The sequence below is a fragment of the Ciconia boyciana genome, chromosome 1 (assembly GCF_034638445.1).
Source record: "Ciconia boyciana chromosome 1, ASM3463844v1, whole genome shotgun sequence".
NCBI classification, from domain to species: domain Eukaryota; kingdom Metazoa; phylum Chordata; class Aves; order Ciconiiformes; family Ciconiidae; genus Ciconia; species Ciconia boyciana.
In genome coordinates, this window is record NC_132934.1 from 25503102 (window position 1) to 25530010 (window position 26909).

The 26909-nt window shown below is 38.7% G+C and overlaps 1 protein-coding gene across 1 annotated transcript in view; it reads left to right on the forward strand.

Annotated features, from left to right (window-relative positions):
* LOC140655399 (V-type proton ATPase subunit S1-like) overlaps positions 1 to 26909 on the forward strand; it is a 55148-nt gene that overhangs the window by 11169 nt on the left and 17070 nt on the right. Inside the window, exons 4-6 of the mRNA XM_072869936.1 lie at positions 3280 to 3473; positions 4532 to 4575; positions 9190 to 9275. Coding sequence (XP_072726037.1) covers positions 3280 to 3473; positions 4532 to 4575; positions 9190 to 9275 — 324 coding nt within the window. The remainder of the gene's footprint in view (positions 1 to 3279; positions 3474 to 4531; positions 4576 to 9189; positions 9276 to 26909) is intronic.

Genomic DNA, 26909 nt, shown 5'->3' on the forward strand with positions numbered 1-26909 from the left:
TAAAGCAGCTTAATTTCTTTAGGAGTCTTTGCTTCAAGACTCTGCCGAGCACCTTTTGTGGATCCAAGTACACTGTATCAGCTAGAGCTCCCTGGTGTACATGCCTATTGACTCCTTCAGACATTTTCAGCAGAATTGGAAGGCACAACTTCTTTTTACAAAAGCCATGTCAGCTTTTTCCCAGTATAATCCTTCCTTGTTGTTATAGTCTGTATTTTATTTTTTTGAATAGTTCCCCCCATTCTTGGACTTCAGGTTTGCTTCTCTATAGTTCCTCGGATCTGTCTGTAACCCTTGAAAAAAAATCTGGTGTCATGTTTGCCACCATACAGTACAGTGGTATGGAGGTTTGTTCAACAATACTTTCTGTAGCTGCAACATATTTTATCAGCTAAAGTACATCAGATACATTTTCATTAAAATCATAATATATAGCTTTACGCATACATTTGCAGAACACATGTACAGTGTAAAAGTCTGTAAGATCAACAGTAATTGGAAAGTTAAAATGCAACAATGATAATTTTTTTTGCAGTTCTCACTGTGTGTAGAAACAGATGTGGTTTCAAATCTGGTTGAATAGGTTTTTCTTTTTTATAGAAAATAAATGCAATACTTTAATATTTTAAATGACATACTCACAGGTAAAAGTTGAAGATTTAAAAGATCTCTTTTACATGGAAGAGCTTGTCTACTTTGGGTGTAGGTTCCCAGATATTTCCAGAGCCAACACAGGAGCCTTTTTCCCAACTAATATTTTTATAATAGGACTTTCTATCAGCTATGATAGCAAACATAAACTAGTTCAGAACAATGAGTAGGCCTACACAATCTTTTATAGATGGATGCATGAGTCTAACAAATATTTTAACAATAGGTTTTTAATGGTAGACCTAAATTTACTCCATTCCAGCTTCAAATCGGTTAGGTGTAATATCAATCCATTTAACGTAACACTGAAACCAGAGCTGGGCAAGTAAGTCCAAGCACAGCTTTATCTTAGTGCAGCTACTTGGCTTCAGGATGGCTAGAAATGTGGCCAGAGTAATCCCACACCTATCTTCAAAAAAAGCTGAACAGCGATATATGTAATCCAAGAGTGAAGTTTCTTGTAACATTTCACTCAGGAGAGGTGCTTCAGGGAACACTAAAGAAGTTAAATGTACTCATAATCAGAGTAAGCTGCCCATAAGACAGGTTACAGATTCTGGCATTTAATGTAGGAAGTTCTGCTATCAGTCCAACAGCTCAATAGGAGGTTCTCTTCCTTTCCCTTTCCCTTTCCCTTTCCCTTTCCCTTTCCCTTTCCCTTTCCCTTTGCCTTTGCCTTTCCCTCTCCCTCTCCCTCTGCTTCTCCCTCTCCCTTTCCTAGCTACAGTGTGGTTGTACCTCTTTGTTTAGTCCTTTAGCAGAATGCAAAATCAGGTGTTTCTCAGTAATCTTCATTCTCCATCCTCTTTTGGAGTTCTCATGTTTTGAACATGCATGGTAGTTGAAATCCTAAAATGCGTAAAGCAACATATGGGTATTGTAGAGACAAGTGTGTGATGGCCAAATGTCAAGAAGGACAAACAAGAGGCATGGGATCAGAATGGCTATCTGGGGCTATTGAGTAGATATCCAGCTGTGTCTGCCCTTCAGATGGAAAACAGTTGAATACCAGTGGCTGGAAGCTGAGACAGATGGCAGTGCAGGATTGGTTAGGAGCAGAGGCACAATTCAGATATTACTCAGTAATGATGCATTTTATATCTTATTCTACAATAAATGAGTAATTTGCTTAATATATCCTTGGAAGAAGTGGCTGCTGCCATTCTGGCTGCTGCTAGGGAGCAAGGGATTAAAATATTGAAAATAAAATAAAATAATTGACTATTGCTCAGAATTTTAGCTCTAAATTCATATATGCAAACAAACCAAAATGAAATGTATCATTCTTTCCTTCCAGGCAGTGTTAAAAACACTACTCAAAGACCTGTGAACCATATCAGTGCTTTCTGCTCTATTTTAATTTCTGCAGTTATTTTTCTAGCAGTCTGGCAAATCAGACAATACTGCATAGTCCTCCCTTATGAGCATCTATAAAAATGTGTAAATAACTAGCCTTTGCCTAGGAAGGAAAACCTGTGAGCAATTAGAAAGAACCAGAGCAGGTCAGAAAAGTGGTAGGCAGTCAGAGAACAGACAAAAAGGAAAAAGAGTAGGAGGAGAAAAGCGTTAGCAACACTACAACACTTGCATCAGTTAGAGGGGGAGAGAGAGTCTATAACAACTTGAATATCTGAATGTTGGATCAAGTGACAGACTCCATCTAGACTTCAATGTAGAAAACGGGAAAGCAAAGTTAACAAGTTATAAACTAGGACTCAATGAAAAAATATCTTCAAATATTCACGTTAAATTTGGGGTACATTAATTTTGGTCATTCTCAAGTCTCCATCTTGCATTTTCTTTCCCTGAATATTTCAAGTTAATTTTACTATCAAGAAAAACCTTTGGAAAGGAAGTTTTTCGACTCTGCAGGCTTCAATTTTATAGAACAAGAATGTTTTAAAATGCATTTCACTCAAGTATTTTAATCAGAAACTCAGCTATGAGAATTATAAATAAAGTCATAGATACTCTGATGCTTGATCATCTGAACCAGTTCAGACTGAGCTTTATAATTTGGATTTTGAGTAGAAAGACAGAAAGTACCTGACATGAAGTTTGTTTGTATGTGTCTGGAGGCTCTGCAGATCCTGAAACATGTAGCTTTCTTTAATTAATAGTTACATATTAGATATTTGTCCACCAGGATGCACACAAAGGAAGGGTATTTATTATGCAAAGTATGACTCTGTACTGAATAGAGCTGCTGGAACCTGAGGTGTCTGACATTGATCCTTCTCACCTCTGAGGGCACTTAGTTAGATGGTTGATGAGCTTTTCTTCTGGCAGCATTCATAACCTGTCTCTCCAATACATTCTTAACTTGAGAACTTCTACCTCATCTATCTCTCCTCTTCCACCACATGTGTGGAAAGGACAGTAAGAATTTGATGTCACTGACTACCTTAAGCTTGCCCCAAGAAGGTGCTTAAGGAATAAGAGCAACACAAGTGTCCCTTCACTGCCCCTTTCCAGGAACAGCCTGCAGCCAGCATCAGTCTGGTGAGAACTCACATAGTGTTTACCATGGTGGTTTCTCACCTTGAATATTAAATGAAGGATACATAAAAAAAAGGTTTGTGTTTAATTATTAAGCAAGTAAATAAACTGTTCATAAATTTATTACAGGAAATTCTTCAGTCTTCTCCTTCATCTTTAGTTTTGCCAGCTGTTGACTGCGAGGCTACCAGGTATCTTCTGGGCTTTCTTCAGGAGTCAGGAGATTGGAAATTAACAAACATTACTAATCACGATGTCTCTCAGCTGGAAGTGAATACATCTAAACCAAACTTACTGGTGGTTCAGCTACAACCATTTGTCAGGTAAGAGCTTGTCACAAACAAAACTGGCCCACATGTGTGCATGATTTTTAAAGCTTTTGAGAATGTCACTTGTATTCAGGAAATTTAAAAACCAAAGTGGAATCTTACAGGGTTAGCAAAGTTGTTTTTCTTGCAAGGGTGAATTCGGTGGTTTTTAAAGTCCCCTGATGAGCTTACCAGGTGTAATAGATGAATCGTGTTGAGAAAGTCAGTCAGGCGTTCCTATTTTGTCTGCCTCATTATATTAGAACAAAGGGACAACTAATCAAACTAAATGGCAACACACTTTTAGCAGAAAGGCTGAATTATTTTATGCAACACATTATTAACCTGCAGAATTAATTGCTAGAAGGCATTCCGGGGGTCAAAAAACTGTCAGGATAAATAAGCAAGCCAATAAACATACAGACAAACCTGAAGTTATTATGAATAAAGAGACTGATTTTCATCACTCTAGAAGGAAGAGGAGAGCTATAATTCTTCATGTTTCCAGGCCTATGACAACTGTGATCTAACAGAGGTAGAGAGAGACTGTTCCTTCGGGTGAATGTATATTTAGAAAATATAAGGCATGGGTATATCAAGTCCCTCTGCTCAGCTTCTCCTGCTCTTTCTTCTTCCTAGCCTGTTACTTGGGCATTTGTACATGTCGATATATTGTGCATATATCAATGGGTCCTAAGGAAGTGATACAGCTATCATGTCTCTGCACAAAAAAGACATGATACCCATTTTAAGGAGCTCATGTACAAATGTTAGATAAGGGGCCAACACCAAATGAAAATAAAGCTGTGCAGGTTGGTCAAAATAACATCAGTAGTCTGGCTTCTCTGCAGCTAAGGAAGATTGAGGGGTTTGAGGAATCAGCTGAAGTTGTGGTCCTTGTGCTATTAATGGCTTTGCAGAAGAAAAGGGTCATAAGGAGAGGATGAGAGAACGATGGAGGGACTGATGCTGACAGTAATCCTTTTACTAGTCAGTATCTTTGTACATTTCTAGTTCGCATTGTTCTTGCCTAGAAAAGATTTTTAATTATTTTTCTCACATTCTTTTTGTAGTGGTTTAAATGAGATCTCCACCCTGGAAGCAATTACTGAAAATGGTAAGCAATATGACTAAGAAATAACTAACAATTCATCATTTAAGTCTGTGTTTTCACTTGAGCAGATTGTATTCTCTAGTTCCTGGGTTTTGCTGTAATACTACTATTTAAAGGTTTTCTTTTCCCCCATCTATAGTACTTATGAGCAGTCAATTATCATAGTGTTGAAGTACTGAGTGTCTGATTCAAAACCCACCGAAATGGATACAGCTCTGTGACCTAAAATGTAATGATAATTCACCTCTGCTTCAGGCATGGGCCTTTGCTCATGCTCTGAGATCCTCCCAGTTCAGAGGACGAACCTGCATCTCCGTGCAGCTCAGTCTGCCTCCTTGGATCTCACCTTGCACACTGGCAGCTGGAGGTGTCAGGCTCATCCGGCAGTTTGAAGGTCTTGGTCTCAACAGACGGTGTCTGCATGAAATGTTTTTCTAATCTTTGTAAAACAGTACTGATGCCCTTCACAGCCTTTGATTTTAGAGTCTTTTATTGGTTTTGCAGTTATTAAAGACTACCTGTTAAAGCTGAATCTCTCCATATAACACTATAATAAAACTTTTCTTGCCTAGCATCCGGCTGAAAAAGAGGTGCCATACACCAAAGAAGCACTGAGAGGCATCTTGTTTTTTGCAAGGCTTTCACTTACTACTCTAAATTAGAGATCGAGTTAGAAAGTCTGCACATCTCTGTAGTGGAGGTTTCAGGGACATACATTGTATTGTAGTGTTGTGTAGCATAGTGGGCTGATAATTAAACAGTGTCCTTAGTGCCTATGACTGTTTCTGCCCAGAGCTGGGCGTGTAAAATCAGAAGCAGATTTGAAAATCAGGGGAAAATACCTTAGTACTGAAATCAGTGGTGTGTCCTTTTCCTCTTTGTTTTCGCACTACTCCAAAGTGAGTGTGGTTTTTATCCTCAAATAAGCAACTGGATTTCCATTTCTGAATTGCAGAGGAGTTTAGTTCTCTTTTCTTGTCCCCAGAGCATATTAGATAGGAAAAGCCTTGGCTTAATCTCGGCCTTGGTTAAACATTAGCTTTTTCTTTATGGGACATTTCTTTCATCAGCTGCACAAACTCAAGAATAAGCTGCCCAAATGCTGTCTCAGGCCACTTTGTTTTGGAACAGCAAAGTTAACAGAGGACCTGTGGGATGATGGAGGAACAGGCTATACCAACTTTCTGGTTAGTGTCAACTAGCTGTTATCAGGAAAAAGGTATGTGGATCAGGGAAGATGTGCCACTTTGTATGGCCAAGTGCAAAGTCTGCCCTTAGTATTCTGCATCTCAGCTGTGCTCTAGAAAAGTGGGAGTGTGGGCTGAATCCTCACCTTCTGGTTTATTTGCCAAAGCAGCCACTCAATGCATTGCTGAATAAAAACTGGAAATAACATCAGCAGGAAGTTTTAATTCAATTGAAAGTTACTGAGCCACAGTTCCTTACAATTATCCCACTGCAGGTCTGTGCAGCAGATGGGAGAGAGTTGGAAAAGAGTCATCCAAAAAGTAGTAGATAAGTGCCCCAAACACAGTCTTCTGAATCATGCAATTTGGGCTCCAGCAGGTCTAGGTGTCCAGCAGCACAACCACAGTCATTTCCCAAATGTTGCTGTCAGGAGACCGTTCAAGGTCAGAACTGCTTGCAAGGACATGAATTATTGGTGTTTGTTACGGAGGGACTGCTGCTAGATCCTACCTGAGTAAGCAACAAAAAATACTATTTGTCACATACCTGCAACATGACAAGAGAATTGTTAACCCATAAATACTGCTCGTCATGTTTTTTTCATTATCAACAGTAAACACATAGAAAAACACTGCAGACCTGTAGTAGGCTGCCTAGAAATTCACGAAGCCTCTTATGTTTGTCACAGCAACTTATTTCCTTTCCGCTGTAGAGGGTTTTAAAATCTGGTGTAATAAAATGTCAGAGAAATCTCTCCTGCTGTTTTACTCACTGCAGACAGGAAGCTCTGGAAGACAGAACAAATGGGCTCAGATTCTGCCCAAGGGAAATGTGCTGTTCTGAAATATCTAGAAGCGGGAGCAAGCAGAGGTTTTTAGCACGTTATTAAAATGAGGCTCATTATGAAATCCAAACTGAAATTCAGAATCCAAATCTGCTCAAGTTTCAAGGGATTCAGACTTACTGTTTTCTTTATGCTGCTTTTCAGTATTTCTTCCCTCTTTCTTTTGCACGAGGTAGAGTTTGACATTATTACTGAGTTTGTGCCAATTTTCCTAAACGTCTCTCTGCTCAGGAGAAGGTTGCATTCTGTCATGTCAGTCTTACCTGCTGGAACCAGCATACCTCAAAATCAATGGCAAAGCTGCCTATGACTCCATTTGCATAAGATGAGGCTCTTTAATTGCTATTGCATATATTCCTTTTTCCACTCCGATTCTCAGTGCATTCCTCTTTCAGCTCTTTCTCTTCTCTCCCATTTTCCCCCCTCTCATCTTGCTGTCTTCTGTTCTTTCTCTCTTGTTCATAGTTTATACTCTTTCTTTTCACTTTCTCCTTCCAGAACATTTCTTTTCTGCTAATTTCTTCCATCCCTTCCACCTATGTGTAAAATCACACAAATTAAGGTAGATTAATAATAGCACTAATCCTGCACTCCCTGGTGAAATTCAAGGGATGTGTTTTTAATGAATTAGGAAGGTTTAATCCTTTCACTGGGGCATAGATGCAGGCAGTTATGCTAATTGGAAGGTGTTATCCTAGACAAACTGGTTTGCATTCATAGATCTGTGTAGTGTTTCCTTAATCCATGCTATCTAAAATAAAAAAAAACTTCAGTAGAACCACTCTAAAATCTCTCTAACATCAGTATCACCATCTGGAGATGCCTCTTGTTCCATTAAAGAGCCTGGGATGACTAAAGTTCCCATGTAGGCATGTAATTTAGGTGCTTTAAAATATGGTGGACAGTGTGGGCCCTTTTCCTTGGAGAATTTGCAAATGCTTCATAAGCAAGGTAGAGTTTTGATCACAGGCAAACAAAGATCTATATCAACTCTGTTGTCATAAGAGTGTTCACAGTAGCTTCTCTGAATGAAGGAATTGCCTCTAGAATCTTCCCAAAGGCAAGAGTTATAGATGTTACTGGTAACTATAGTTACACGTAGCTCCTTCCTGAAGTGAAATGTAAATAACGTGTTATTTCAGCAAGCAATCGGTTGCTTCAATGAAAGAAAAAACAAAGACAATCTATGCATTTTTCTATGTATTATTTTTTTCTTCCGCAAATTTTAGCTGAGGCTGCTGAGAATTTCCAGTGAGTTGTACTCTGCATATAGAACACAAAATCTACATTATGTAATGCCTTGGACCTCCACACCAAATATAATTACACTAGTAGTATATAAGCAGTTGTTTTTCAGAGTAAGTCCATTTCTTATAGTAGATCCTTTTAGCAATAATTTTTTAGAAGGAAAATTTGCATAGCTATGATTCTTGACTGACATGAGGAAATCAATTTGGTTAAAACCCTGAAGAAAAAACAAAGCTTGCATTTTTACAAAAGCTGAATATTTTACTCAGCCAGGAGATCATAATTACTGTAAATAGAAGAGGTTAAAAAGGATAATAATATAAGCTCCACTTCCAGTACATAAAAATGAAATACAATTTCTGTAAAGTATAACCTCGAAATCTGAGAAGCCTGTATGTCCAGGCTATAAAATATCCATTCACCAGACTGGTACAAGGATGAGAAGTGGGAAGGCACTGAAACAGTAAATGTGAGCCTGCTTGCTTATTTCTCTCAGTCCCAATAACAACACTAATAATGGTTCTGGATTCACAACTATTATGCTTCTTATCATAAGCAGATGTCAATATTTCTGCATACACCTTGAAAACATTTATCATTTGTACGTATTTGTCACAACTGTCTGTGGTTTCAGAACTAAAGGACGATCTTCCGTAGAGGTGTCTTTGGACCTCTTTGAAGGTTCCTCTCTTCCTTACTTAACTTTTCCTTCCTTCTTCAGAAATATCCCACCATATTTCTCCTTTGGTTCCACTGTAGTCAACAGCAAAATTTTCCATATCCTGTTGAGGGTGTAGAATCAGGCTTTAAATCCACTGAAAAGGAATATTGCTGCCAATATTATACACATCATGCCCCAAACTAAGCACTACATTTTGAATATTGTTTCTCAGTGGTTCTGTGTACTTTGTAATTCAGAGAATAATACTACTTAAGCTTTATTATTTGTTTATTAACTGATCATTTGACTAACAATATATGCATCCTGCTCTTATCTCTTAAGAAATTTCTTCTGCTCTTGCTTTTAATTGCCCAAAGTGCAACCTTTCAGGTATTGTTTCTATGGTATTTACTTTTCAGTTTCAAAATCACCCCTTTTTCTGAACTGCTGTAATGTATTTGTTTTGTATTGTCTCACTGAAATTGTGCATTTTTCCAGACACTGAACATGTCTTATCCCATTTGTACCTGTTGACATATAAATGTTATGAGCACCTAAATTGCTTAAATAAACTAAATAAGCTTAAACATCTAGCTAATTACTTCTCCAACTACTGTAGGATTTTAGCTTTCTCAGCTTACAGAGTTTGTTAAATTATACATGTTTCTATTTATAGACAAAATAATTGGAAGACTGACCATGGATCTGCAGGAACGAGGGATTCATTTTTCAGTAATTTATACTGCAGTGAGACCTTCAAGGGTGAGTAATCTCCAGTGCCTACAACTGTCAAATTTTTGGCATGTAACAACTTAATGTTTACAGAGGAATGCTGTAGATTATTTTCAAGATTACACAAGCAAGTAATCTGTATTATATGAAGTTTTGACCAGAAATGATTGCATGATTTTTCATGTGCAATAGCTGTATCATATAACTGTTGAAGTTTTACTGTTCTAGGAGACCATAACTCTGCCATTGTCTCTAGAATTTATTATTATTTTTAAGGACCGTAATTTTAGATTTTTTTTCCATTTAATGGTTTTATAGCAAGTTCTACATGGAACCTTAATGAGCTTCTCAGTGTGGCTGGTCAGTAAAGGGGAAGTGTTGTTAATTAACTGAAGGCTACTAATGTATCCATTTTTAAATTAACTGGTTCATTCCTTTTGGTCAATACTTGGTATTTACAACTGGAAGGTGAAGTTTTCACCCTTGCTGGTAGTCAGAACATCATTTATAGAGCACATCATATTATGTTAGCAGTAAGTGGCAATACAGAATAGTTATTTCTGCAGTTATCTGTTTTGTCTGGCGTACAGTTTGTAATCAAGAAATATTCAAATTTTAATGTGAATACAGTCATGCCTTAAGGAAAACAGAAGACAGTTCCCACTAAGAAGAGAGGCTTATGAGGGATGGACTGTATACTAAAAATTAGCAACTTTGAAAGAAACATATCTATCTGTTCCAGTGGTTACACATCCGAGCTCCTAATATGATGCTTAGTTTAATTTGAATTTTAATTCAAACTCAAGATAATGTCATTTGAAAATACAGAAGATATAATTTCCTTGGTTTAGGCAACAGGAAAGCTATTAGTGGGATTGTCTAGATATAGTGTGAGCACTGCAGACAGGATCTTGAGAAGCTGGAGGATTTTCAGGAGGGAACACTAAGAAAAATTCACAACTGTTCTTAATACAACACCACCTAGAAAACCTGTTTTCAATGGGTATGGAGAGAAGTCCTTTTAGCTTATCCAAAAGAAGAGTAAGAGGCAACTTGACTGCACTTCATAAATCTTCTTTAAGCCAAAGTGGATGACCCCCCCAAAGGTGTTCTGTGTTTTGTTAGAAATTATCTGGGTTTTAGTAGGGAGGTAGGATCTTGAACCTCTGGCTATCCAACAAGATGATCAGAATAGTCCCTTCAGACTCTAGGAAAAAGGCTAGTTCTACTGAAGAAAACCAAGACCTTTCTTCAGTAATCCACCCTGTGAAATTCATTTCCAGAGACTGGGTTTTGAAGACCAGAGTTAGAATACAAAAACAGAGCAGCATGAGGAAGCTCGTATTGATATTCCCTGTGCTGTATGTTTCTTGTGGTAAAAGAGAGGACATGAGTCCAAGACTTTTGATCTGCCTTTTTTGTAAATACTGCATTAATTATTTTAACAAAGATCTAAAATAATAATAATAAAAATTATTTAGTTATTGTGGCTCTCTACTGTTTGAAATCAAAGGCATACTTAGCTGCAAATTGCATTTAGAACAATTGGAATGAAAAATATTTTTAATTAATGAAAGAATTGGTGTCAAGAGAAGGAATTTTTTGAGCAATTTTAAGTTTGTTGAATTTTAAATCTATGCATATTTCAACAAGCTTTCTAAATTAAAGTGACTTCGTTTGAGCAACTGGAGCACTTTTAAATAATTAAAGCAATGTATTTTAAGATGTTCTGCATTTTTTAAAAATAAGCAATTTAAACTTTTCTTAATTTTTTAAATTCAATGCCATATAAAACCATTTGAAGCATATTTTTTTTCCCCCAAAATAACTTTAAGTTATTTCAGTGCATTCAAGGTTATCAGCTTCTGCACAGAGCTAGAAAAAGGAAAATGGAAAGTACCATTGAAGGTTCATCAGTCTGTTCATCATACCTCTTCTTAGTATGTATTGCATATCTTTGGCTGTGCTTGAACTACAGAAGATATGAACTGTTTTGTAACCTTAAGCTAAAGGACTGACTCCCTTTGCTTAAGCTATAAAGTCTATATTCCATGATCGAGAAATTACAGGATCACTCCCCAGTGATAAGCAAGATCACTATATATGAGAAGTAAAAGGCTTTGATCATATGGGAAAAGAGTTGACATTACTTAGTACATTTGAAAATCAATAGCAATCATTCAGTATGAAAGCTTTGCATGGACTAAGTTGACTTTTTCTCGTTGAAGGAAATAAGCTTTAAGCATGACACACACACACAAAAAAAGACAGCTCCTTCTGATCAGATAAATTAATTTTATGCAATGAAGCTCCCAAACACTAAGGCTATGAGATACTTCTCTCCCGATTAGCTCTACCTCCTTGCTGTTGGGCAGTTAACGGCTTCATAGCATCGTCTTGTTACATTTGCTCATTCTTCCATTGCCTCAAGCAGAGAAAAATAAATGTGAGAAATGCATGTATTGGAAAAGATTCCAGACTGGTATTGGCTTCACAGAAAGTGAATTAATGAGATAGAAAGAAAAACTCCCCTATGATTGAGTCTTTTCTCTGATTTGATGAGAAAGAGCTGTTCAGTTTACTCAGTGCAGCCACAGATCCCTTTGGGCTATCATAGTTATCAGTTAATAGCCCCAATGCACGATGGAGATTTATTCAGGCTGGTTCTTGTTCTGTTCCAGTTTCAGAATTTTAAGCTGGGAGACAGAATTAAGACCCTGAAACAGAGGCTGTTTGGTGGCCTACATGATATGGTTTCACTAACCAGTCGATGATTCCTCTGGATATCCCATTGTCTCATAAAAGGGCTGCCTTCCTGCAACAAGGCAACTGCCACGTCTTGCGACTCTTGTTCTAAAATGCTTTGCCTTCAAGGTCTGGCTGAGTTGGGCTGACATTGACAGAGTGATTTGTATCACCTAATTCTGGGCAAGTGAAGTGTAAATGTCTACATCTGAAGTCATCAAGCATGGTTCTCTTTACAATCAAAGGCTTCTTAGGGTATAATCCTTCTGACCTATTTTGTAGGGGACTGCTGCAGGAAGAGATGAAACTCACCCTTTGTAAGCTCCTTTGTCTCTGATAACCATAAAGGCAGTCCTCATGCTTAGGTCAGATCTTGACATATCCATTTAGTCAGGCAACTCTCCACTCAACATTTCTCATCTTTTTTTCCATTAAAAACCAGAAACGTGCCCCAAGAATTGAGGAGTCTCCTGACAAGACCTTTCTTCCCCTTGAAACTCATTTGATAGCTTATTGTTCTTCAGGAGAATCAAACTGCTCTGCAGTCCTTGTTCCACTCTTGCATCAGGAGTTTTCATGAATATATTAATTTTTGTGTTCTTGGGGACTATGATCAAAGTCACCCTTCCTACTTGTGCTTGCTGCTAATTAGGTTTTTTTGGCTTGTGGTTGTAATGCATAATTTTACCTGTGCTGTTGGAATTGGAAAGGTTAAAAAGGCTGCAGTGATTGAAAGATAGATATGCCTCAAATCATAAATCTCATTGTGTTTCCTATCCTTCAGATCCTCATGGTGTCCATGTCCATTTTTACAAGTTTTCTTCTGAAACTTCTGCAAGACAGTTTTATAGTTGTTATCTCTTCCCAGTTAGATTGAATGCGGAGGAGCCACATATTGCCAAAAGGAGATTTACGGCTGCTTCCCAGCCAATATTCATTTTGCTGACTCCACTTTTTACAGATGCATTGTGAAGTGCTGTTTAAACGTTCTCTACTGTCTCCACATTTTCAGAGAGCTTCAGCTAGCGTGGGCTTTTTTGACTGCTTCATTCTACAAGCTGTCTGCTCTAGTTGGTGTTTAAGTGTGTTGAGTCTTTGATCCCACTCAGAGCCAAGCAATATAAGCTATAGGGACTTTATTCAGCCGTAAGTAACATGGGCATCTGCAGCACAAGTGGTTGCATTTGACTCTTAAAAAGTGTCTCTTGCAAGTATTGATCCTCAGGTGCTATTGATGTGCACCCCAGCTGAAAAGACTATGAAAGGTTTTATCTTTGACAAGTGCTGGTTGTTGCATTTTCTTTGTTTCTGCCTTCTACGCAATGCATTTTTTTTAAAATGCATTACATTTTGCAGTGCTGCATCTTCCACTTACATCCAGCTCCTCTCTTTTTTTGTTGACCATGTCATGGTTTAACCCCAGCCAGCAACTAAGCACCACGCAGCCGCTCGCTCACTCCCCCCCAGTGGGATGGGGGAGAGAATCAGAAGAGTCAAAGTGAGAAAACTCCTGGGTTGAGATAAAGACGGTTTAATAGGGAAAGCAAAAGCCATGCACGCAAGCAAAGCAAAGCAAGGGATTCATTCACTCCTTCCCATGGGCAGGCAGGTGTTCAGCCATCTCCAGGAAAGCAGGGCTCCATCACACGTAACGGTTACTTGGGAAGACAAACGCCATCACTCCAAATGTCCCCGCTTCCTTCTTCTTCCCCAGCTTTATATGCTGAGCATGACGCCATATGGTATGGAATGTCCCTTTGGTCAGCTGGGGTCAGCTGTCCCAGCCGTGTCCCCTCCCAACTTCTTGTGCCCCCCCAGCCTGCTCGCTGGTGGGGTGGGGTGAGAGGCAGAAAAGGCCTTGACTCTGTGTAAGCACTGCTCAGCAATAACTAAAACAACCCTGTATTATCAACCCTGTTTTCAGCACAAATCCAAAACAGAGCCCCATACTAGCTACTGTGAAGAAAATTAACTCTATCCCAGCCAAAACCAGCACATTTCACCACTCTGAGGAGACTGAACTCTGTAACAGTCACGCCACTGACTTCACAGCTTCTGATTAATGGAATGCTTTTAACCATTTAATATACTCAAACATTATACAATGGGAGCTTCCCCATGAACCAAATGTTAGAAAAATGCTTTTAATGCCATTTGCAGGAGTTGGGGTTGGAGAGTTAATATCCTCATGCATCCTTGAATATAGGAATTGCCTTATTCATTTCATCTTGTATTTTTTACATTTGAAGCAATTATAGTTTGACATAGTATAATAAAGCATCAGTGCTTGCAACCTGAAAGAAGAAACTGCAGGAATTCCTCTCTTCTCCCCACTTAAAGAATTTCATTATAATAAAAAATAAACTTTAACTTGTAGATGAAGAATATGTACTTAATTATTTCCTAGCTAACTCAGGGGTTTTTTTACTTACTAGAGGTAGAGTCTTTTTAAATAATTACAAAAGAACTGCTTAAGGCTGGTTGAAGCCAGTTACGTGTCACTCTAGAGGAAAAAAAAATGAACAAACATTTAGCCAAAAAACATTTAGCTTGGAAATTGAATGCTAAGGATGTGAGAAATGCTTGCTAGCAATTCTTTATGATTCATTCCATGTGTCAGTGGGGAATTCAGGGAAATAACTGAAAACTAGTGTTTTACCTTTAACCCTAGACTTTGCACTAGGGCATTAAGATTCACTTTAAACATTTTTGCAACTTTAACTTTCATTTCATATTGATGTTTTTTTTTATATATTTGCTTATTGACTTCACTGGGAAATGAAGGGCAGCATGGAACTAAACTATTATTCTTATCTGATCAGAACAATATTTTTATTTTCAGTTGCTAACTAATGTTTTAAGGCATAGATGAGACCTATACAGGTGTTCTATATACACCAAATAAGAAAATTGTATTTATTTTGCTTTTAAAACTAAGGACCAGTAAAACTGGGGTGGGGGAGGGATGGTGGAGGAGGACAGTGGTGAGGGTGAATTCTGTCTTAGGAGAAAACAAAAATTGGTAAAATACAGGTCTAAAAATTGCAAAGAATACTCTTAAAAATACAGTCACATTTAGGCAGAGATCATAAACATAATAATTCAGATAAAAATTAAGATATAAGGCTAAAATAGGATAGAATAGATGGAATGGGTAACCCTAAACAAGCATATTGATATGGCATGTTAGCAGGCAAACTAAAAACTTTCTGGAAGGAAAATGTCAAGGTAAAAAATTTATTGGAGTGACAGAATAGATCTGTAAAGGACTGCTGTTGTATCTTAAAGGAAGTTTGGATTCAAGGAGACAAAGACAAGTATTCTGGGCATTCTAGAGTCCTATTCTAGGAACAGAGTCTTTGAAGACTGAGGCTGAACAGAACATCCGAGTGATATGACTTTAACCTGAAGATTGAAATGATCCATGTATCTCTGATTTGGTGAATTGCCTGGTAAGCTCCACTAATTCTGTTGACTGACACTGTTTGTAGATGGAATGCAAACTGTTTAAACACAACATATTAAAAGCTCAAAGTATATGTCAAAAAGCATTTTTGAAAGACCACTTCTTTCCCCTTGCCCTCCTCCCCACATGGAAACATCCCAAACTGTGTCCTAATTAAACGACAGAGTGAAAGAGGTGAGGCTACTAAAAGTAATAAAGCCATGCTTCAAAAAGCAAAGTCCTGTATGCATACAGAAAATTAAAAGGAATATAAATTCTTGCAATTTCAGTGCAAAACCACACAGCAGACTTAAACAGATTCAGAGGAATAATGTGCAAAAGACATGAAAACTATTAATAGAAACACATTAGACAGGAATTCTTTCAGAGAGCATTGGATCTAATAAAAAAGAGGAACTCCAAAAAATGAGTGACAACACAAAGCCAAATGAGTCTGTGTGTTGGTCATCTCTGTGGTGGAACATAGAGAAGTTCTCACTTCAATGACTTTTTCAGTAATCATCGAGCCTCAAACTTTTGCTCTTACTGAGGTGGTAGTAGAAGAGATTTCAGAATAAATCAATTAAATGAATAGTATCATATCACCAAGGTCAGATAATTTTCACCTAAGTTTTACCTAAAATAAGGTAAGAAACTGCCAAACTATCAGTTGTCATGATTTCTAATGTACAACTTATAAATTATAATTTATATAATATATATGTATAAATAAAAATTATAAATTAGTTTGGCCTTAACTCCAGAGGAGCAGGAAGTAGCAAGTGTGACATGGGTTTGAAAAGAGGCTCCATATCTGTGGAGAAATACAACTAGGAAACCTGTCTTCTGTACTGAGAAAACTGGTTGAAACTAAAGTAGTAAATATGTGGATACATGAAGAAAATACAGTATGGATTCGGTGTTCTTTGAGTGGCATAAAATATGTAAGTAAAAGTGATCCTGTTGCTACAGTAAAAAAAGTAAAAAAATGAAATTATTATTGGGCAGAAATAAAAAAAATAAAGGTAGGAAACAAAGGATAAAAATAAAGGCTCGGTGCTTACAGTGAAGAGTAATTACCAGTGGAATACCCTGGGGATTGATGTTGATACCTGTGCAGTTCAAGAGAGTCGCCATTAGTATGGAAAGGGGGCTGAAATGCGAAGGTGCCAAAGTTTGCTGATGTACTGACAAGCTGGAGAAACCACTCACAGCACTGCATTACTGGGTAATAAAATGACAGATGAAATCCAGTATGAAGGAAAGTAACACACATGAGGAAAACCTTAAATATTCATATCACGCTGTGGTGAGTGGTTGCTATTTGTCAGAAGAGAGATTACGGTGCGACCGTGGGTGGATCTCTTGGAACACCCCAGCAGCCAGCAGTGGGATGAATAGCGAGCAGAGTGTTACCAAGCGTTTGGAAAGGAGGAGGGCAAAGCAGCAAGCGTCAATTAGTTCACTAAGCCCTTGGTGAGTGCAAGTCAGCCAGTGGAATAGTGTGTGTGATTCTGGCCACCCCATGTCCAAAGGGATACAGTAGAGCTACAAGATTCAAATATTTTCACTAGGAAAAGTGACGATTCAAGAGGGAAATAATAAATAAAACCACCACTAACATGGACGGGCTAAAGAGGAAACAATTACTCACTGTCTCTGGCCAGTATTCATGATTATCACCACTCACAGACCGTAAGACAGGAATTCAGAAGCACCAAATTCCTTTAAAGAAACAAAATAAACTGTTTTTGGGTGACAAAAGTACATGAGTTTCAGTGATTTGGTGAACTAATGGAAGAAAGATAGGAAGGAAGGATGGAAGGAAGATCCTATTACACATGTTCATTTGAATGCAACCTTCGGCTCTGAAGGTTTGTAACCCAAAGATTACAGAAATCAAGGAGGGTATCCTGGGACAGGTATTGTTTGTATTTACCCTTTTCTTATTTTTAGCTGCCAGTTACTATCAGTAGCACTGGCAGTGAGCTAGGTAGACCTTTGGTTTCACACAGTTCAGCTGGTCTTGTGTCTTGGCAGTGGAAGGTTGGCATATTGACACAGCATTTCTCTGGGACAGGAATGTGAAATATAATATGTAACTTATTTAACTAAAGGCCATGAGTCAGAAGAGGCAGCCAACAGACTAAACAAAGCTCCACTAAAGGAAGCTCATGGACTTTCCTCCTCATGCTCACCTATCAGGTTGTTGTAGAATTGCCACTTTTGAAAATGAAGATAATTGCCACATCAAAAAAATGTCTGCTGCATGTAAATCATTGTTCTGCTGGCAACCAGGAAATCCATAACAAAAAGTGATTGTGTCAGCTGGAAATCGGGTAGGTAGCACCCCAACCTTGGTGCAGTTTTCCCTACTTTCAGTGTAGTGAAACAGATTGGATTCTCAAGATCCCTGTAATTAAGGATTTGCAAGTTGTCTCTGGGAACTCTGAATCCTTTCCCCATTCATTGCTACTGGTGAGCAAAGAGACTTGTATCTTCAGCACCTTCTCCATACACCAAAGCCCATAGGCATGATCTTTTTCAGATGCAGATATACATTCCCATTTTGGGGAAGCAAAGGCTTAGAAACTGTAAATGATCCTGTCCACCCAGAGGATCACAGCATATGTGTCTCCTCCCAGTATGTCCCTAGGGCTGAAGAGCCAGGAGCTTGGTGCTGTGTGGCTAGGTAGCTCCTGCATGTGTTCAGCGCAGCCTTGCCCTAAACATCTACCCGCAGTACTTCCCGTCTTCCTTCCCTTTGTAGGAAATTAAATGAATAAAGTTGATGAAAGAACCAGCTGGTGCAATCATAGGGATGCCCCATGCACTGGCAAAAGCCTTTAAATCCTGCACCATTTGATTTCTAGTGCAGCCTCCGTTGTCTGTGCTAAAGGAATAGCTGTTATAGGAACAAAGACATGCTTTACCAACACATGACATAAAAAATTGCCCATATTCAATAAAATGCAGATCCCTGATCCTGGGAAGTTTTAGTGCATCCAATCTGTAACACAGTTAAGACTAGTTAGAAAAAACCTGGATTATTTCATTTTAGTTTCAATTGGCATATCATATTCTATCTTTCTTTTCACTTTAGGAAATAATTTATTCTCTCTATGTAGTGCCACAAAATGTTTCAGTTTTAGAAATTTGATATTTTGTGGTAGGAAGACTTTTTGTTGTGCAGTTCTATATCTGCCGTATTTGTGCATGTAGTGGTTGTGTTTTTCTCTGCTTTCTAACTCTTACCCTGCCTGCAATCCCCTGAAGCATTAGACTCTGTTCAAAGCTATCAGCTAATGATTTTCTGCCATTTGAAACAGAAAAGAGGGGCCGACGTTATTCATACATAGCCATTGTGCATATACAGCCATTAAACTCATAAATACAGCATACATGCCTCTAAAATTAGGACAAAGGATGATAATTTTTTGTGTAATTTTTAAGCATAGTTATGACTTTAACAGAAATATATCCTTGCTTTAGTGAGGGATAGTTCTATTGAAATGTTCTCTCTAAAAGTCACTTTTATTAAATCTCACAGGCTTTTCCATAAAAATTTGTTAACATGGAATTGCATGCAAGCTTCTATTCACAAAAATTGCACATTAGAGCTTTAGCAGACAAACTAGGCCAGGGTGTTAATCAAATTTTGACAGACTGTTATGGGAGTGTTTGTGTATTGAAATAACAGATCTTATTTCTTTCTGAGAACCATATTACCCCATCCCTTGTAGCTAACAACTTTAAACTGAATCAGATTTCAGTCACCTAACATATAGTATCTTTCTTTTTAGAAAGTTGTCAAATTAGAAAATTAACTGCTTACAGAAACTTGTGGCACTAGTGTCTTTTGAGGAAATAGCTCTGTACAGTCAGATCCCTGGGCAGTCACCTGTGTTAGCACCAGCCAAACTACAGCAGACCCAGAGGCAATGGTGGGAGGGCTTTGGGACTCACCAGTGGACTCCCGGATTGCTAGCCCGGTGAGGTACTGGGATGCTGTAAGAGAAGAGGCAAATTTGCCCAGCACGAGGTTGACAAGGCTTTGTTTCTTCTGGGATCCAACCTAGTATCATAGCACTGTATTGATCCATGTAGGCTTACCAGCTCACTCCAACCTAGCATGGGAATCTCTATTATCGGGCTGTCGTATGATGTATGTCCTTAGTGTGAGTGGTAGGCACACCCCCAGTAAAAAAAAGGCAAGAAACAGCCTTTTCCTGCCAAAATGCTACAAGCCTCTTCTAAATTTGTTAATGGAAGCATTGCTGTAAAAGCCATACGTAAAGTGGTGCCTGACATCAAATTTGATATTACATGGCATATTTTGTTCTTGTTCTGTCCTTGACATTTTACTAAAACTTCAATGTTTACAATTTTATTGAAACATTGCAGCTGTTCTTCTGCAATGGGTTTTCTGTTTAGCCCAAATGATTGAGTGACTTCACAGATAGGTATTTAATGAATCATAGAACGTATCATTCTACATTTTAGTGCACTACAGTATGAAAGTTAAACCCCAAGTATTCTACAGATAGATATCTCTGCCTCTGGGACCTTCAGCCAAATCACTTGTAAAATCCTGGAACAGAATAAGGAGGGTTTGTTGCCTTACATTGAGCAGAACTATTGCAAGTTGAATGTTAGATCCCCCTTTACCTCCTCGCTGTTGAAAACTCCCTCCTCCCCAGTACGTGATTTCCTTATGACCCTAGTGATATTCTTTTCTACTGCTCCACAATTTTTCTCAGGATCTGAACTGCAAGCAGGAGCAACTGATTGTGGTTGAACTAAATCCCCAGCCAGGCTTGCTATTACCTGGCAAGGGAAGTTTTGCTATGGGGTAGGAACAGCAACAGGCATCAGGTTGCTAAAGCAGTCCCACAGGAGTGCTGCAAGGAAGTTGGTCTTTGTTTTCTAATTCCCCTCACCTTATACAGTTCAGTTTTTCAAAGTTTAATGTCAAAGCATCATGACAAGGGTCAGTAATGACCAGCCACAGAGGTGGCAGTTACACCTAACTGCTGGCAAAGGTTGCATGCTTTGGTCTCATTTTGTTTTAGTTGATGGGCTAGAAACTGGTAGAAGATCAAGGAAATTATGAAATTGAGATTGATGACATTGGCTGAGGTGTGTTAACTGGAAGGGATAACTAGGCTTTGGTGGAAATGTGTCTATTTTGAGACAGACTTGGAGGGGGAAAAAAGGTTTATCCAGAAAAGAAAGCATGGTAATCTTCAAAAGTGCATGGATGTTATTTCTAAAATTAGCTTTGTCTAGACTTTCTGATGTGGTTTTCATTTATATATATACCTTTAGCTTACATACACTACTGTCAGAAAAATTAAATGGATACTGACTGCAAGAAAGCAGAGTAGAAAGTAAGCACCTTTTTATTGATTTTCTGTGAAAAAAATGCTTGTTTCAACTTCCCTATCAAAGAGATCCAGTTTGCCAGAATTATTGGCCTTTGCCTTTTGATTCAGCAAAACTAGGAAGACAGAGTAAGACTCCCCTCAAAAGTTCCTGAATGCAAGTTCTGACTTCCTCTGGTTTCTCCAAGAGAGTTGTCACACACAGATGGAGATGCTTAAAGCAAAGAATGGTGGTGTCACACTGAACACAGTATTTTTACAGGGAGAATCTGACCATCTGAAAAACATACTGGTATTTAGACTGGCATTTATTACAGACAGATCTGAGGAATTGTAAGAATGATGTGTAACTTTTTAAAGTTAAAAATTAATTTCCTTGACCTATCAATAAAAAAATTAAGTGTAATATGTAATACTGTCATCCTGTCCACACCTCTTTCTTCAAGTTAAGAAAAAAAGGGAGACAGGCTCCTCAGTTTTGCAGATTAGTCCTCCAAAGTGCTGCAGGATCAAAATATTAAGTGGAGGGAGGGAGACTTTTATGGATCTTCAGATTTTTAATTCCCCTGTGACTAGCCTACATCTGGGACAAACAGTGCTGGCAACTCTCCCAGCACTGTAAGTAACACATTTTGACCCCTGTCTGCATTTTTCAATTAGGTAACCCACGAGACCCCTATCTAACCTCAGTCCAACCCTCACTACATATCTCTTTCCTCTTATTGCAGCAGAGGCTCCTCATCCTTTTTCACATCTCCCATGGCAACTTGGATTCCACATATGGACATAACAAAGTGGGAAAAAGCCAGCTGGAGTGGGTATTCCCCTTAGCAGTCTAAAAATGATGTAAAATCTGTAGCTTCTTTTATCTTTATGGCAGAATTGCCTGAAACAGGGCCCAAAATCTAATGTTAAAGCTGGGGAGGCTGCCATCAGCAAATACTCCTTGAATGATACATCTGGTAGATTCCTTTCAGGGTTAATTCTGTTTTACAATGCAAGCTCTTAATACAATTTTTTTTTTCTCTCTTGTATATTGAATTGAAAAATCTGATTAGCTAAAAGGATGTAAATGAGTTTTAACAATCTGGTAGATGACCAAGACATTGTTTTCAGTGGAATAATTGTATTTGGGTTATTTGTCCTAAGTGAAATTTAAGGTGGAGAATGAAGTGTAGCAGCTGCTTCCACTGCTACTCCAGTTTACACATATTCTGTTTTACTTTCTAAAATAAAGATCTTTTTATAGGCAATTCCTGCTCTTCTTTAAGTTAGCTGAAAAAGTTTGGTATAAAAACCCATTAAAAGTTGGAGCGATAAAATAACTGGAAATATAACCATTTTCTTCAGAAAGTTTGGACTACTGTGACATTTATGGATGTGCTTGTATGTCCCATACATGCAAAAATTCCTTGCCTCATTTTAAGGCCTTTGAAGCAGAATGATTATCACAAGTGCTGCCTCACAGCACCTTCCTCTGCTCTGGGTTCTGTCACTGGCACGGTCCCTGCTAACTCACTCGTTTCTGCACCATATTCAGTTGCACAGAGTAGTCACATCTCTGTAAATGACAGTCAAGAGATCTCTTATACAGCCTGGTCCTGCAAAAGGACAGGCCTGTGAAGAAACACATCTAGCCATAAACATAGAAGCTGACACTGCAGATTCTGTTTACGCAGGCCACTGAACTGAGCAGTATAACAAATATTGCAGTTTTATTGTTCCTCCTAACAGAAGATCTCCAAGTGCTTGGTCATGACTCAGGTACTCTCCACAAGTCGTAACAGTACTATCAATTATAAAAGAGAACATTATTTTTTACAGTGAGATCATTATCTCTTACGGTGAGACTTATATTTTGACTTTAACATTCGTGTCCTAGCCTCGCTTTTGTGAAAAATCCTGGGACATGCAGAACGCCAGGTAGGAGCTGAGTGTCACAGTCCCTGAGCCGTTTGGCTTGCTGGTAGAAGTATGCATGGTTGGACAGGGGAGCCATGAGATGATAATGTGAGCCAGTAAGCTTGGTCATATATCCTGCAGGGCACTAAAATGGTGGTAAACATTGTTAATAAATGATTGCTATTGATGTAATGCACCTCATTTCTGTGCATTCTTTTTCCCCTACTTCATCAGAATATTAATAAAGAAGGGAAAAAGAGGTGAAGGATTCCTCTGGGCAAAATGTCATGCTGTTGACATTTATTCCGATGTCCTGGTTAGGCTTACAGTTGCTTTACAAACATGCGAAATAGCATAGAATTCACTTCAGTGTGATAGCAAGCAGTGGCCTAATGGTTCCCTGCCAGCTGCTGAAGTGGAAGTGAAAAGGGGAAAGTATAGCGTTAAGAAGGAGACCATTTCCTGGAAGTTTAATTTCCATTTTTTGTGAGGAGTCCATTCCAGTTTCAGCAATGAAAACTTAATCCTGCTTTGAAAACATTTTTCTTTGTGTGTGCTTTTAAGTATGACCACTTTAAGCTCCCTCTCTCGGTTGTCTTGTAAATGCCCTCAGATCTGCCTTCTCCATCTGGATCTACCTGTAGATCCATGCAGTCAGCAGGGAAAAGAATGTGATTTCTGAGAAATTTTCCACTTCTGGGTATATTTCCACTCTACCCTTTCTGTATGTGCGTATGTGTGAATGCACATATGTATGTGAGCAATACAGGTATCCAAGCCCATACTTATGCCAAGTATCGTCGTAGTTCAATTATGCATGGATTTTGAATTAGATGATCTTTATTTTAAAGCATGTTTCTCTCTTTGCTTATAACTTAGAACAAATTTTCTATTTTGTGTTTCACTGAAGAGAAGCACATTACATACCTGCTTGCTTTTTCTGTGTAGACTGGTGATTCTGGTCAGTTTAAAGTTTCTACTTAGGAAAAAATTCATTAATGTTGACAGGAAATATGTCTGAGTGAAAAATGTAAGGGCTTGACTCTCACAATCCAAAGAGCTTACCGTAGCTTATACATACATACAAAAATTGATTTTTCTAAACAAGGTTTCTAAATTTCCCTGAATCCACTCAATGCACATTTTTACCTGCTTTGTTTCCCTTGAAAGCTGTATTGTAGCTTTCCTCCTGCTGCTTGCATTGAAGAGAATTAATGTGGAAGGAAAGAACTATTTCAGAAATTGAATTCTGGTTCTGATAACACCTGCAAGTGCAATTATTTGGGATTTGTACAGTCTTCAGATGTGTAAGTTTTACTGTATTATATGCAAGTTATAAAATTTCAGGTGATTTAGTATGAACAGAAATTTCACATTTGAAAAACTGCCTTGAAGTTGTGATAACCTACCACCTTGAATGAGATGGGTAAATGAGCAAGAAAGGTGTGTTCAAATGAGCTTCTGGTAATTCCTGATAAGCTAAGCATCTCCACTGGAAATGTCTGGGGGATTCTGAGTATAACCAGGTCACTCTACAAACATTCCTGGTGGAAAATGCAGTTTAAACATCTTCTGGGTTCAGTTGCAGCACACTAGAAATTTTGTCTCTGTCAGTTTTAGTTATAAAGAATGAAAGTCAAAATTAGTTGCAGATAGGTAAGATCCTTTGCAACACAGCACAAAAGACTGTAGTTGCTGCATCAAAGCTTGCATTTGAATTTGAACTTACTTGAAATTTTGTGCTTCTCTGAAACAGTAGAGTTTTTCAGTACTATGCCTAATTTCATATCTTTGTAGGTGATGGACAGGCAGTATCTCATGGTTCACATTTTGTACTGATAAGTTAATTCAAACAATAGGATTTGTAAAAAGTAGTAGGTAAAATATGTGTAGTTCACTTAGTAGGCAGGAAAATACATTCTAACAAGACTGGGCTTCTATATCTTTTGAAAAATAGGAATCTAGGCTTTGACCATTGTGATGAAGAAGCCTTCCGCATCCTGCATCCTACTTAGGTCATGGTGAGGTCTAGATCTGTAGATGATTTAGGACAGAATCACACAGAATCACAGAATAACTGAGGTTGGAAGTGACCTCTGGAGGTCATCTAGTCCAGCCTCCCTGCTCAAGCCGGGAACACCTAGAGCCAGTTGCCCAGTACCATGTCCAGTTGGATTTTGAACATCTCCAAGGATGGAGGCTCCACAACTTATTTGGGCAACCTCTGCCAGTGCTTGGTCACACTCACAGTAGAAAAAGTGTTTCCTGATGTTCAGACCGAATTTCCTGTGTTTCAGTTTGTGCCCATTGCCTCTGGTCCTGTCACTGGGCACCACTGAAAAGAGCCTGGCTCCATCTTTACAATCTCCCTTCTGGTAATTATACACATTCATGAAATGCCTCTCTTGAGCCTTCTCTTCTCCAGGCTAAACATCCCAGCTCTCTCAGCCTTTCCACATAGGAGAGATGCTCCAGACCCTCCCTCATCCTTGTGGCCCTTTGTTGGACTCTCTCCAGTATGTCCATGTCTCTCTTGTACTGAGGAGTCCAGCACTGGACCCAGCACTCCAGGTGTGGCCTCACCAGTGCTGAGTAGAGGGGAAGGATCACCCACCTTTGACCTGCTGGCCATACTTTGGTATACAATAATGTAGCCCAGAATACCATTAGCCTTCTTTGCCACATTGCTGGCTCATGTCCAATTTAGTGTCCACCAGGATCCCCAGGTTCTTTTCTGCAAAGCTGCTTTCCCGGACAGTCATCCCCTGGCATGTACTGGTGCCTGGGGTTGTTCCTCCCCAGGTGCAGGACTTTGCACCTCCTGGTGTTGAACTGCACGAGGTCCCTGTCAGCCCATTTCTTCAGCCTGTGGAGGTCCCTTTGGATGGCAGCACGACCCTCTGGTGTATCAGAGGATGACTGCAGGACAAATCCAATCTCCTCAATAAAACAGAGGGAGACTGCTTGAGGTTTATATGGAATGCAAGATTCACCAGATCTAGGGCCAAAATTGAAATTATATTTTAAGATAGCCTAGAGGGGAAGAAAAAAACAAAACCCACAAAACATTAGAAATCATAGAAATGTAAACAGTTCAAATTCTCAAACATAGAACTACTTGGTAACTCTCTGATTAATGTTCTAGATTTTGACAGCTCAAAGCACTGTTATGCTATAGTCTTGCACCGACAGATGAATTAAATAAGTGTAATCAAATACATTCTTTCTGCTTGCTATACATGTGATTTTATAAGCTTGACACTGCTAAGAACATCTTTGTGGTTATACCAAATTCTAATGCTTGCCTTTCAAATTTTTGACCTTTAACAGTGAGATACACACAGCCATTGCTGCATCACAGATTTGCGGTACAGTATCTTTCAGAAAAACTGATATATTAGCAGGGGTGGTGGAGATGCTGTCCGTAGTGAGGCCATGATGCTACACTAGTTAGGAAACATGGAGGAAAACTGACCTGTTTGTGGGGGAAGGAAACTGAAATGGTAATTTCAGAAAAAGGATTTGAAATGTGCTGATGCTTGGCTGGAATGTGAATGCTAAGTGGCTTCTGATGTGCCACAGCCAAACCCCAGCAAGCAGCATGATCTGCCATTCTGCTGGGAGCAGCACCCCTGTACTCAGCACAGGGCAGCCTTCTAGTGTCATTTTTTAAATTATATCTTGTGAAAAAATATTATAAAGATCCCTGTTAAAGCGAATTGAGAAAATGCAAGTGTACAGTCAACTTGGTATCCTGTCAAAAGAATTACTGATGGTGTATTATGGGTAGATGTGGTCCAAGCTACCAAAACCAAAATCTAGTTCAGATAGCAGGTATTTGTCTTTGGGGTGTTATTGCAGCAGATGCAGTGCCTGCCCTCCCCTCCTTGGACATTACACTTCATGATTCAGGCTATCATAAGTGACCCAAAAGGATTCTCTGACCTCCCCTTTCACAATGTATTTTGAGTTTTTGTCTATACCTGCATGCCCTAAATACTTTCAGGCTCTTTTCTGCATTTGTGAAGTTTAATACTATTAAGCAATATCTGGTTCTTACACTGCACTTTTTTTTTTTAATGGAAGCTAAGGTTTTTGTGTAGTTTTGTAATTCCAACAACTGGTTTAATCGTGTTAGGACTAAATTGGAAAAATTACCATTTACCATCTAAGTAGGGTATATACAGA